This window comes from Dothidotthia symphoricarpi (genome assembly GCF_010015815.1).
Source record: "Dothidotthia symphoricarpi CBS 119687 unplaced genomic scaffold P153scaffold_11, whole genome shotgun sequence".
NCBI lineage: Eukaryota > Fungi > Ascomycota > Dothideomycetes > Pleosporales > Dothidotthiaceae > Dothidotthia > Dothidotthia symphoricarpi.
In genome coordinates, this window is record NW_022985018.1 from 1120716 (window position 1) to 1134055 (window position 13340).

The window sequence follows — 13340 nt, forward strand, 5'->3', positions numbered from 1 at the left end:
AATGAAGCTCGAGCAATCACACGACTACAGCTTCTGCCCTTTGATGCGCGTGCCACGACGTGTCAAGCTTCGTTATGTTTGCGGTAGATCAACAGTTTATTTATTGTCTTCACACTAACATGGTACGGTCAAGACATCAAATTGAGGATCGTAGAAATAGGAGCATGCTCACATTCAAGCGCCAGCAATGGCTGTGTGTGCAAGATAACTTCATACAGACTTTCGTCCGAACCTAGAAAAAACACGTCCTTGCTTCTCGAAACACATATACTGAAGCTGCGAAAGAAACAAGAAGGCCTCCGTTACCTCTACACGCAAGAGGCTCTGACACCTACATCGCACCTCCCACCGCCAAAATGCGAACATTGCATAAACAGGTCCACGCCTATCAAATGAGTGATGCCACCGCTCATCAACGCCGGATGAGAATCAACAAATGTCGTAAAGTGGAAGAAGAGAACAGACAGATCCCATAGAGAAACTTTGTCGAGCTAACGACGATCAACAAACAGGCACACGGCCGCATAACAATTAAACCTCCTCGAGAGCTAACATTGGTCAGAATTAGCTTGACCCAGACTGCTCGCCGTTATTCTCGCGGTCTTTGATTTCTTCCGGAATGATGCCGTTGTTTTCACATGTGCGTTTGTAGATTTGGCATTCTTCCCAGGCCCGTTGGCATTCAGCTTTGAACTTGTCGCAACTGGCGCTAAGTTCGGTAATGGCTTGCTCTGTCAGCAGCTTCTCGAGCGTCCACTTCTCGATATTTTGTTGCTCGTTCTCCTTTAGCTGGGTGATGAATTGGACAGCACGCTGTAAGATCGACCCTTTGTTCTTCTCACATCCCGGCACTATCTTTGCCAGCTCATTGATACCTTCGTTGATTGTCTCTCGACGGCGGCGTTCAACTGCCATTGTGTCAGTCACGTCATCTTCCAACAAATAGCTCACGTCAACTCACCTTCTTTGTGATTGTCACGCCGGACTTTATGCCATTCGTCAGAGCCAACTTGAGGCTTGAGAGTGGTGCTTTGTGGCGGCGAATCATTATTAGATACTTGACCTGCTCTACCTGTCTGTGTGGCTGCTTTCAAAGCTTCGAGGCTGAAGTCTTGCATGCCCTGTTGCTGATGGTGATCTCCCATGCTAAAGGAACCGTCTGCCGCAGTCTGTGTCTGGAACTGCAGCTCAGTCGCCTGAGGCACGGTCATCTGATGATAGGCAAGCGCAGCGGCAGCGGTGTCGCCGACGCTTGCGGTGTTGGCGCCAGTCTGGTGAACGTCAAACTGTTGCTGCATGTCGTCGTCGGCAGCGTTGTGCGCAGCAAGGAACGAGGCAGTAGCCTGATCAGTCATGTCGTTCACGTGGGGATTGGGTCGTATATGGCCGTGGTCACGGGTGTCCCGCTTGCGTTTGTTTGTGTGATGAGAGTCGTGAGAGCCCAACTTTCCGTCGACAGGATAGCCAGCAGTATCAGCCATGGTCCTCGAGGCGTCCTCGTGTGGTGACGTGATATTAGATGGTTGCTCAAGTCCTAAACAGTAGGCGTACCAATGATGAGCGGGAGCTCTGTCGTGGGTATAGAGCAGTGTCTATTTGCAGGGCCTGGGTTGGAGGGTGGAGTGGGCGGGGTGGGAGAGAGAACGCGCGAGAGAGAACGCGCTCGAAGTTGGAGTCGAAGGCGCAAACCACACAGGCGGGGAAAGGCGGCACGCAGTCCACTGGTTCACGCGCAGTCGCTATGCCGAGTTGCTCCAGTATTCATGCGACGCAGACTCCTGGGGGGACGACAAACGTTAGCACGGGCGCGGGCAGGTGAGTACGTGAAGGTGGTGCGACGCAGCGCCAGCAGGCAGGCAAGCGATTAATCGCACCGATTGCCAGTCGCTGTAAGACCAAGCTGTCACTGCTCGAACGGGAGCCGTCGTATCGTGCGAACATGCGGGTCGTAGGCGGCGCACAAGGTCGTCGTGTTGCGTTTCGTCGTGAATGCGCGCGTCAAGACGTGCGGGACAGCCAGCGACCTGCCAGAGGCAACCACGACCGCTGGAAGGCAGACGCGGTGGTCGCAAGCGGATCGCATGCTGTCGAGGCTCGGGGTCCCGCTTTGTCGAACGACATGACGACGACTCGACGTGCTGTGAAGAGAGACGAGCTCACGTACCTGGTGCTTGATGTTCGGCCGCTTGTTCGCAGACACGTGAGTCCTTCGACTATCAGTAAGTCATGAACAACGATAGATACCACAGAATTGCGAGAGCTTTGGATATCTGATTCTGCCGGCTACATGCAGATTTTGTAGAGAAAGGCACCATACCTCGATTTGTCGATATTGCTTGAGACCCGCTTCAGCGCGATTGCCTTCAAGTTGATGCTGGGAGAGGAGAAGGTCACCTGAGAGCACACGTGCAGAACGCAATGTCTTATGCTGATTCGTGCCAAGAAGGCTCAGTGCAGAACGGGCTAGGCCCAAAAACACTCGACGAATCACCCTGTCCCTCGACGCCATGTCCGTTTCCCCACCTCCCAGCCGTGCAGCAACCCGCGATCATCCCGCACAAAAAGCCTGTCTTCTCTGCTCCAGTTCGTATCTACCAGCCTGGTAGTTGTTTGCTCTTATCAATATTTAGCTGCAGGCTATCACGCTCTGTGGACCAAGAAATATGCAGGACATGCACTAGTTCCGCTCGAAGCTGTCCAGTTGCATGTCGTCCAAAGCTTGTCTTCAAAGGCTGCAGGATCCCTCTAGCTATGCTCTTACTGTGTACATGCATCCGCAATCACGAAACGTCATGAACGTCTGGTCTTTGCAACGAGTTTCCCCATCTAGCAATCCGAGTTCAGTCTGCCGGTTTACTTTTGATGCAGTTTTGGAGCCGCGGCCTATGCATGCAACAACATCAACAACAACATCACATTCAGCTAGGCACTGCTCCACACATCTCTCGTCTCAAATGTGTCTATTTGATACTTGGTTGTACTGATCACGCCTCCACACCTTCGCAAGGTCAACCCCATGACCACCAACCGAGACAGTGTGGCATGTGACATGCCCTCCCCCACATTATCAGCAGCCAGTCACACCAAGGCTGTCGTTTCGTCTGCCTTGCCTTACCCGCTGGACAATCAGTCCGACCACCAATTTCCAGAGAGGGTCCACACACATTTCATATTGCTTTGCCATTCTCACTCGATTCTGAATTATCCTGGCGCCTTCTCCAATTCTGACCACTGCAACTGATATGGTGAGGAATTACGTATTCATTCCAGGATGGTAAACATCATTGGCGTTTGAGGATCAAGCCTGGTCTTGGTGGGTTAAATCACCTGTTCTTAACAGGGCCACAGCTGAAGTAGAAACAAACAAACTCCACTTCTTGCACTTGAACACGCAAAAGAACATTCGGAATAGTTTAGCCACGGCTAATCTCTATGCAAACATGACACACAGCATGCAGTATATCGTCATGAACAATCTCACTTACCAGATGGTGTCTTCAGTGTCGTGTCCTTGAAGTGTTCCTCTTCTTTCCACACGATACGCGTCTTCCGGTTCTGCCTAGTTTCATCGTAACACAGTCATTGAACCTCATCCTGGAGCGATTACGGACGTATTGGGAACCGATTCAACATTCGTAGTCGTGTGAACCCTCACTCACTCCTGAGGCTGGTTAGGAAGTCAAGTCTAGCTGGCAACTCCTCGTATTTGTGGGAATCACCCGACCGTCGACAACACTCACACATCTATAGCAGTGCAGATCTTGTCTTGGATAAGGGACTTTTGTGTAGTGGAGTGGCAGCCAGCAACATCACGCACTACATCGCAAGAGCACTGAGGTACGTACCTAACGCACATATAGACATTGCGGTTCAGCACTAGCATCTGAAAGTTCACAACTAACCTCAAATATAGATCTACACACGCTTCCGTTGATAGCCATTGCACAATGTACGGTTTCCTCCAGAGTCTACGGCCGTTCTCAATCAAGTCGATGCCAACCTCGCAATCATGGCTATGGTCTGGACACCCATTCCTATAGCCTACGCCTTGTACGAACACCACACCTCAACTAGTAACACGCCCGTATTCATCCCACACATAGGCGTACTTGATGAGTGACGCTGATTGCGAATTGCGGGGAAGATGTTACACCGCCCACTGACTGGGATGACATGCTATCCTCAAGCCTTTCTCATTGACCTTTGAAGAGTTGAACACAGTTTATTCGTTGCCCGATATCGATTTGTTTGGGCGGATACTTGTTACAAGAATGTCTACCCACCCTGCGATCATAGGGTTGTTTTTTCTAAGGCTCATCTTGAAAAGCAACTCCAAGATCGTGACCAGCGTGTTACCTCCGGAGGCATTGTTGTGTCACACCTTAGATCGCATTGAAAACTATTACCTGATTGCATTGGGATTCGCTGTCGAATAGTGCTCCTAGGTGTGAATACTGGCTGAATATCCGCTTCCTATTGTGTTGAAGCCAGCAGACATATGCTAATCTTGCATTCTGCCAACGCTTTGCATCCGGAAAAGAGCTTAGCTGGAGCATGACCCTAGTGAAAATCAGCTCGGGCGTCCATAATCCTCGAGAAAGCGTGCTTGATGCCCGCCCGCAGACGATCTGGCAGCTTCGATGGGCCTCAGCGCGCCCCACGCGAGCCTTGGCGTACGTGGAGCAGGAGCCCCCTCGTGTCGACCATACTGCTACAGCACAACCAGCACCACAATCCATCCCCGCATCAAACCCACTCTTTCTTTCGCGAATCACGCGTAAATCCTATTCAACTCTCAAACAAACCCCAAATCCCACACTGAAATGGCTTCTGAAGTCGTTGCGAAGCTGCAAACGTTGGTGACTGGCGAGTCAAAGAGCGCCCGCAAGAAGAAGTCCAAGGGCGATGCCACCGCTGTTCCAGCCGCGCCTGAGCAGACGTCTTCGGAGGCTGGCGCAGGCGGCTCTGACCCAGCAGGAAAGGCCAATGGTGGTGACAGCGAGAACTCGTACATTAGAGAGCTCCAGAAGTGAGTCGCGAGCTTGTCACTGCTCAAGACGAGAGTCATTTGCTGATCTGAATGTGTGTAGGAACATTCGCAACATCAACAAGAAGCTGGTAAGATGACTACTCCATACTAGCCTTGTCGTAGCCCACAGCTTACACCTATTCAGAATGCTACCCAGAAGGTCGACTCCATAGTCGAAGCGAATCCCGGCATCTCACTTGATGACCTCCTCGCATCCCGCAAGATCAACCCTGACCAGAAGGCGCAGGCTGAGAGGAAGCCGGGTCTCCAGAGCCAGCTTGCCCAATTCGAGGAGCAGATCGCGCAGTACAAGAAGTTCGACCAGGAGTACCAAGAGAAGATTGCTCGCGAGAAGGAGCTGCAGAAGGAGATCCTTTCCAAGTCACATTCTGGAGAACTCGAGGCGCTGAAGGAGACGCTGAAGTCTGAGGCGGCTATTGAGCAGAAGAAGGCCGTCCGCGAGAAGCTCCTCACTCTGTCCCGCTTCTTGAGGGCTGCCGCTGCTCGACGCCAGCTTGGAGACGACGACTCGGACCTTACCAAGGCTTTTGAGGGCGCTCTGCTGCAGGTATATGGAGGTGACGCCAGCGCTGTGCTCGCCGCAGAGAAGCTCATTGACGGCACGGAGGATGGTGTTCCCAACACAGAGGGTGTGGTTCTGAACGTTACATGTACGTTTACATCACTGCCACACTGACCCACAAGCTGACATGACATCAGACGCCCAGGTCAAGCAGTCTGCGCTCGAGGAAGCTCCCTTCGCCGCCGAGGAGGCCTGGGTCGACGAGGTGGCACAGTCACAGCCCGCTCCTCCTGAGACACAGTCACCAGAGCATGGCTCTGACCCCACCATTGCTCACGCTGGACTCACGGAGATCGATGCCGGTGCCACAGCTGTTGACGGAACTGCAGAGACCGAGACCCCCACCGCCCCGGCGGCTTCGAGCATTGAGCCAGAGGCTGCGAACGCTGCAGCGACTGAGCAGTGGGACAAGCAGCCAAGTGGTCAAGACGATCCTCTCTCGGAGTCCTTCGAAATCGTTCCGCGAGACCCCGCTGAGACTGAGACTCCACACGTAGCTGCCCCTGTCACTAGCACGCAGAGCTGGGCTGATGACACTCCCGAGCCGGTAGCGGCGCCTGCTGCTGCGGCGACTGGCACCGACGGCTTCCACGAGGTCCAGAGCAACCGTGGTAGTCGAGGACGAGGCGGACAACATCACGGCGAGGGGCGTGGAGGCTACAGGGGCAGGGGCCGAGGCGGTCCCCGAGGCGACTACCGCGGTCGAGGACGCGGTCGTGGAGAGTTCCGCGGCGAATTCCGGGGTCGAGGCGGCTTCCGTGGCGCTCCCCGTGGCGAGCCGACGCCGACGTCGTAAGACGCTCCATGACCGTCTTCATATCAACTTACCTTGAGCATACGAAGGGACTGGGTTCTACGCAAACCTCTTCTTGGGTTGCTGGAACATGTGTACCTTTCTAGCTCTAGGGCGTTTGAGCGACAGACACCACACCAAACAAAAACAAAAAACCCAGCTTACGAAGCAAATGTACAGCCTCATCTCATTCACTGCATAGCGTTGGAGCGTCGGATCTTTCGGGCATGGGCCTTGTACTATATTCATGGTCTTTCTGGGGGGTTACGATCTGGCGCTTGAGAAATACGAATTTTATGAGCTTGTAAATCATGGATCTTTTGTGCAACTGTGACTTTTTTTTTCGTTTCTGCTCGATGCTGAATCTGACATTCTTATTGTTGTTTCGTGATTGAGTGATTGGACTGGGGAAGAGGGCTTCCTCGTCCCTGACTGGATGGCCCTGATGCCGAGAAGAGTGGAGATGCAAGTGTGGAGATGAGATGCAAGTGTGGAGTTGCAATGTGGAGGCGTTGGCGGCGGGAGCATCGGAGTTTGGGGATCGGAAGCTCGGGGAATTAAAAATGACTTGGGGGGGAGTTTTTTTCCGCTACGGTTAGACTACTGCACGACATTGCTTGGATGGTGTGATGCTGGTGTACATATGCAGGAACGGCACAGTGCGGCACGGGGATGGATGGTTTCTGGCTGATAGGCGGGGGGTTCTTGATGGGCTTGGTTTGGAGGTGCGTTGGATGGGATGAGTTGCGGGGGTAGGAGAATAGGCTAGGGTGAGAGAGAGATAGAGAGAGTGGTGCGTTTATGTGTGTTCGCTCATTGAGAAACTGATGGCTTGTTCGAGCGTGATGTGATGTGTTGTTGATGTCGATAGATTGGGCAGTGAGTAGGCTTTGAGGTGGGCGCATGAACGGGGGGTTTATCACTGGAGTGGATGTCGATAGGAGATAGAATGGGGACGCATATATATATTTCGAGCGGGTGGATGAGTGTAGTGGATTGTTTCGATGCAAAAAACTTCATTGGGTGTGTCGCATGTCACGCTGCTACGTATTTTGCGGCGTAGAGTTTATAGCGGGTGAAGGTCTGTTGGGGAGTTGTGAGCATTGGGTGAAGATTACAGATATGTTGTTGATGTGCAGTGTTTTTGGGATCGAGAATATGCTTAGGTCAGGTGAGTTGATTTCTGGCAAAGGCGTCATGCAGTGAGTGAGTTCTTTGATCTGCGAACGGCAAGGCTTCCATCTGATAAGATGGAGGTGCAGATTGCTAGATGATACTGCATAGAATGACGTGCATGTGGAAATTCATCAAAGTCGGCGATTTAGGGGGGTGAGACCAGCTGGTCTTTAAATACACCTGAGAAACTAAAAAAGCAGAATACTACAACTTCCCAGAAGCATATATCTACTCTAAGCCCTTTTCCAGCACGAATAATCCACCTTGATTGCGTCTGGAAGTGTAGTGATGGAGTGATGATCAGGCGAGGTAGACCGGGATTAATCTAGCTCATCTTGGCAGGCTCGAACCTCCTCGTTCTCGCCTTTGGCCCTCCCGACACGCCCAACACCCTGCCTGTCACTCACACCCCGTGAAACGATTCCCCGTCATTTCACGCACCCCGCGACGTCGATGCGCCGACGGTAAAATTGTCGTTGCGCCGTTTTATTTGGTGGCGACTGCGGTGGCGCCCGACTTCGCTCAACTGCCATAGCAGCTAGTCTCGCACCTACCCTGAGGCGACCAACACGCTTCACACCTACCCCGAGGTTACCGACACGTTTCGCACAAGGCTCCTTCGCAATGGAGGCCCTGACAGAAGTCGTGCCGTCGGTGGAGACAGCATCCACGCCGACGACTCACCATGACGACGTCGCCGCCAAAGCTGCCCTGACGCCGCCGACGAGCGAAGACAACGACAAGAGAGACGAGAGGATGTCGTCAGAGCTATCTGATATTGACAGCGACGATGGCGAGGATATCGAGCCTGACCATTATTTCGAGGGCGGAAAGATACCAGTGTTCAAGCCGGTATGTCGCAATGCCGTGCGCACGTCGTCTTGCTGTGTGCGCCGAGGGAGATTGGCGCGCAAGAATGGCTTCAAGATGGGTGCGTTGGACGTGCAAGGGTACTGACTGTCTGGGTAGACCATGGACCAGTTCCGCAATTTCAAGAGATTCATCGACAAGATTGACAAGCACGGAATGAAGTCTGGCATTGTGAAGGTCATTCCGCCTGACGATTGGTAAGTCGTTGCTGCGATACCCTTCAGACAGCTTGTAGCTTACCATACGCAGGCGCAACGCCCTTCCCGACCTCAGCGAACAGATCAAGTCGATCAAAGTCAAGAACCCCATTATGCAAGAATTCGCCGGCCAGCACGGTATCTACACCCAAGCGAACATCGAGAAGCAGCGCTCATACAACTTGCCTGAATGGCGGGCTGTTACCGACGAGCCGCATCATCAACCCCCGGCAAAGCGAGGCGAGCGCCGGAAAGCTGCTGCAGAAGCACCGTCCAGGACGCGTTCCACAAGAGCTCAGGCCGCCCCCACGAAGACTGACGATGCTCCTAAACGTGGACCCGGACGCCCTCGCAGACGTCAGACCAAGACTGAGAAGAAAGACGAGGATGATGACGCCGATTCCATCGACGTTCCTCCCACGCCCACCTCGCCAGGCAGGGAGGAGAAGAGGACGACGCGGAGACGAGTCAAGAAAGAGGACCAGGATGATGCACCACCGACAAAAGCACGTGGTCGCCAGCCCAAAATTGACCAGAAGAAATCCGTTTCGTCTCGCCGTCTGAACAACAGAGGTGCAGTCGCAGATTACATTGACGAAGAAGCCTTTGACGAGTTTGACTATCACCTGGAAGGCCTTGAGGAATACACGGTTGAGCGATGCAAGGAACTCGAAGACAACTACTGGAAGACCATCAACTACGGCCAGCCCATGTACGGCGCTGATATGCCAGGCTCGCTGTTCGACGACCGGACAACTTCGTGGAACGTTGCGAAGCTCCCCAACCTACTCGATGTTCTTGGTACAAAAGTCCCGGGTGTCAATACTGCATACCTTTACTTAGGCATGTGGAAGGCTACATTTGCCTGGCATTTGGAGGACGTGGATCTTTACAGCATCAACTACATCCACTTCGGCGCCCCCAAGCAGTGGTACAGCATCTCGCAGGAAGATGCGCGACGATTCGAGGCTGCCATGAAGAGCATCTGGCCGAATGACGCAAAGCACTGCTCTCAGTTCTTGCGACACAAGACTTACCTGATCTCTCCTCAGCGACTGGAGAAGGACTTCAACATCAAGGTCAATCGGCTGGTTCACTACGAGGGCGAGTTCGTCATCACGTATCCGTATGGATACCATTCCGGTTACAACATTGGTTACAATTGCGCTGAGTCGGTCAACTTCGCGAACGAGTCTTGGTTGAGTTACGGAAGAATTGCCAAAAAGTGCAACTGCGAGTCGGACAGTGTCTGGGTTGATGTGAACGAAATCGAGCGCAAACTGAGGGGTGAACCAACACCTGAATACTACGAAGAAACGGACGACGAAGATGATGAGGACGGTGCGGACCTTCTTCCCAGTCCTCCACCCAGCGTTGTCGGTAAGCCCAAGAAGAAGCCTGGCAGGAAACCAGGAAACAAGAGGAAGCGAGCAAACGACGAGGTTCAAGAAACGCCGCGACCCAAGAAGCTGAAGCGCATTCGAATCCGCCTTAAGATACCGGGTAGAGGCATGCCGTGTATTTTGTGCCCCAACGATGTCGAATACGACGAACTCCTGCCAACGGACAACGGTATGAAGGCCCATAGGATTTGCGCCGACTACACTCCAGAGACGTGGATATCCTCGAAGCCAAACGAGAAAGTATGCAATGTCGCCAATATCGGCAAGGACCGTCTCGAGCTCAAGTGTAACTATTGTCGATCGAAACGTGGCGCGGTCTTCCAGTGTTCCCAGAAGAAATGCACTAGGGCTTTCCACGCCACTTGCGCTGTGGCGGCTGGTGTGCAGGTCGATCTTGGTCCCATGCCCACGTTTGACGAGGAGGGCACTGAGTACTTCTATGATGGATATGACTTCCGATGTCGCTTCCACCGGCCGAAGAAGAGGAATAACAAGACTGTTGATGTCGAGTCATTGGAGAAGGACAAGTTCGTCATGAACTATGGCAAGACGCTGAAGCCCATGGACGTCATCCAATTCCAGTATGTTGGAGGCGAGATGTACCAGATCTATGGTGCACAAGTTGTCGAGAACCGGCCTGGCGAGCAGTCTGCGCTGGTCGATGTACTTCCGGATGGCGACCGTGTGGAGGTTGAGTGGAAGTACATCCTGAAGCTCCATCCTGAAGAATCGCAGCGCCTCAAGCCATCCGCAAACGCCAAGCCACTCCCCGAGCATCTCAAAGAAAGCGACGCATCTCTGGACATTACCAACCGCACGGATGGTGTTCCAGAGATTGGCGACCCATTCCATGATCCCAACTCTGAACAAAGATGGGCCGAGTGGCACACTGCGCCGGAGGTTACTCGGAGAGCTCCCAAGATTGATTTTAGCAAGGAGAATCGACTCTGGTACTATCTTGGAAAACCATCGACCGAGGCAAAGCCGCAGTATACGGAGAACTTGGCGCTACGAAGAAACAACCCCAAGAGCAACTTCATGGACACTGTCAGACCTCCGCCTCCGCCCGTTCCGGTATTCGACCGGCGCTCCTACCCGGCTTCGTACCCACTCAAGCCAGCTCCTATCCAGACTCAAATGCCCCCGCGCACGCCGATGCAGCAACAGATTCGACCTGCAGACAGACCATATACGTACAAGCCGAGGGAGGGCATGATGACGACGTGGAAGTCGCCTGTTTACAATTCCGGGGCGGATACGCGAAACAATCCAAACTCTCCTGTTGCTCATCAACCAAACGTCAGCTACGACCACCGAGCGCCGGCCCCTCCGAATGGACAGCAGGCATATCCCGCATATCACAGCCATCGTCCCCCGCAGCAGCAGCAGTACCAGTATCAGCCATACGTACCGCCTCAGAACAACTCCACCTCGAGTTGGAAGCAACAGCCCGTGACCGCAGGGCCACTGCTCAATGGTATCGATCAATATGCTCACCCGTATCAGTCCAACCAGGCCTTGCCGCCATACCCATACCAACCTCCGGCTAGCTCGCAGAGCCCTCGACAGCTGCCGCCATTCCCGTACGCTTCAGGTTCAGGCCAGAACATGACGCCGGCATATAGCCCTGCAGGTGCTCACAACCGAGCCACGCAGGCTCCACCTCCATCTTCGCATGGCATGTTGAGCAACCCATCTGGGACTCCCAACCCTCCAATGTACGCCGTCTCACCCTCCTCCTCTATCGTTTATGCTGCAACCTCCCCTATTGAATATCTTGCCTACGTAACGAACTACCCCTACCTCAAAAACGCGTACCTTCGGCGAGCAAAAACTTACATTTCTCCTTATAGTCCTGGTGGTGGTTTTACACCAGAGTGGAAGCCCAAGCCGACGACAGCACGTCCTGCGATTGCTCCAAGGCCTCCCCCTGCGGCGCAACAGGGATCCCATCAAGGACACCCGCCGGCTGGTGCGTCTGCCCCGCGGCCAACAGCACAGTTTCAGTCTCCCCACGACTTCCAGCGCGAAATGGAGCGAGCACCACAGGCTGGGAACGGAACGCCGAAATGGGAGCAGATGCTCAAGCAGCTGGCCACGTCGACGGGTTCTGCAACTGCGCCGACCGTCACAGCGCCCCCGTCATATGCGTCGCAGTCCCCATATCCGCCGCAGCCCCAATACACACCCTCGTCAAGCGGACCGTGGACGCAGCCGCCGCAGACGGAATCCCAGCGCCCGATCCCAAGCCCGCTGAGCGACGGAGCAACGAGCCCGCAGAGACCCGAGTACAGTCCTATCAGCGACGACGGCAACGCCACGGTCGCTGCGCCGTCTCCTGTGCCAGGGCAGTCGGCGGTCCACGGTGCAGGCGCGGAGACGTGGCGGTATACTTAGACATGTGTATGCGGGGTTGGGAACATGGTTTTACGGATTGCTGATGTGATTATGAGGGAAGGGCGTTTGCGCGGGAATGCGCGTGTGTATGTGTATGATTATAGATGCTATTGTAATTCTAAACACGTGGGAGCCACATGTATTACTTCTATCATGCTGGCTTGAGGCTGGCCGGACTTTCTACATGGCTATGGGCGAGATACTGCTATCATCTCTATATAATGGGCTTGGAATGACCTCTTCATCTCTCTCGTGATGTCACAATGCTATGCATTTGCTGTGACGGTGTCCTGCAAATATACGATTTGTGTTGAACAAGAAGAGCAAACGTTAAGCAAAGTTGTATCGAACGTGCCGGCGCCGCTCCTTTATTACTTTACAGCTACGCTGTGTTGGGCGAGTTCTATGTTCGAGATCAGGCAAAAAGCAGTCGAGCACATCCAGAAAATATGAGATGGAAGCTCCCAGTAACTGACACAATGCGCTTGCTGATCCAACAACTGGCAAAAAGGCAGGAGCTACCTGCGCGAAAGGGCAAAATGAAAGTTTCCGGTACCGGGAATCGAACCCGGGTCTTTCCGGCTCTATCATCGAAGATCGGTGAAAGCGGAATATCCTAGCCTCTGGACTATACCGGAGATGGTACTGTTGATGAAAGATAGAGCAATTTGATATAATATATACATATTGTGTGCTCGACATCATCAGGGTCTGTCGTGATACGGGCTCGTCCCGCGTCGGAGATGCCCGGCTATCGCGAACTGCATTTCTTATGCACGTCTCCACCCTTCAAACGGCATGTTCCTTTTTGAAGTTCACAAATGCGCCAATTCCGCTATCACCCTTGTTTGTCTATGCCTCACTAAAACATGCTCGAACAAGTTACGCAGAA

The 13340-nt window shown here is 53.4% G+C and overlaps 4 protein-coding genes and 1 non-coding gene across 5 annotated transcripts; 2 read left to right on the plus strand and 3 right to left on the minus strand.

Moving 5' to 3' along the window:
* Positions 1-564: 564 nt before the first annotated feature.
* On the minus strand, positions 565-1481 carry P153DRAFT_292157 (uncharacterized protein; the record flags this gene model as incomplete). Its single annotated transcript, XM_033663820.1, has 2 exons — positions 565-908; positions 962-1481. 2 exons carry the CDS (start codon positions 1479-1481, stop codon positions 565-567), a joined length of 864 nt encoding a protein of 287 aa, XP_033523500.1.
* A 3212-nt stretch (positions 1482-4693) lies between these two features.
* P153DRAFT_367389 (uncharacterized protein) lies at positions 4694-6891 on the plus strand. The gene is made up of 4 exons (XM_033668260.1): positions 4694-5029; positions 5091-5118; positions 5175-5700; positions 5750-6891. Exons 1-4 carry the CDS (start codon positions 4824-4826, stop codon positions 6406-6408), a joined length of 1419 nt encoding a protein of 472 aa, XP_033523501.1. The 5' UTR covers positions 4694-4823; the 3' UTR covers positions 6409-6891.
* Positions 6892-7005: 114 nt separating this feature from the next.
* P153DRAFT_367390 (uncharacterized protein) lies at positions 7006-7428 on the minus strand (the record flags this gene model as incomplete). The annotated part of the gene is made up of 1 exon (XM_033668261.1): positions 7006-7428. The coding sequence occupies one exon, from the start codon at positions 7423-7425 to the stop codon at positions 7219-7221; it is 207 nt and encodes a 68-aa protein (XP_033523502.1). The 3' UTR covers positions 7006-7218.
* Positions 7429-8205: 777 nt separating this feature from the next.
* Positions 8206-12448, plus strand: P153DRAFT_376395 (uncharacterized protein; the record flags this gene model as incomplete). Its single annotated transcript, XM_033669653.1, has 3 exons — positions 8206-8433; positions 8551-8648; positions 8701-12448. The coding sequence occupies 3 exons, from the start codon at positions 8206-8208 to the stop codon at positions 12446-12448; spliced, it is 4074 nt and encodes a 1357-aa protein (XP_033523503.1).
* Positions 12449-12995: 547 nt separating this feature from the next.
* P153DRAFT_t73 lies at positions 12996-13086 on the minus strand. The gene has a single exon. It is a non-coding gene; the product is annotated as a tRNA-Glu (tRNA).
* Positions 13087-13340: the final 254 nt, after the last annotated feature.

What these genes read in the sequence shown, in the direction of transcription:
- P153DRAFT_367389 (XM_033668260.1), top strand. Translation starts at nt 4,824, where the DNA reads ATGGCTTCTGAAGTCGTTGCGAAGCTGCAAACGTTGGTGACTGGCGAG. An exon ending in GCAACATCAACAAGAAGCTG is followed by an intron (nt 5,119 to 5,174) that starts GTAAGATGACTA and finishes ACACCTATTCAG; the next exon opens with AATGCTACCCAGAAGGTCGA. An exon ending in TGTGGTTCTGAACGTTACAT is followed by an intron (nt 5,701 to 5,749) that starts GTACGTTTACAT and finishes ACATGACATCAG; the next exon opens with ACGCCCAGGTCAAGCAGTCT.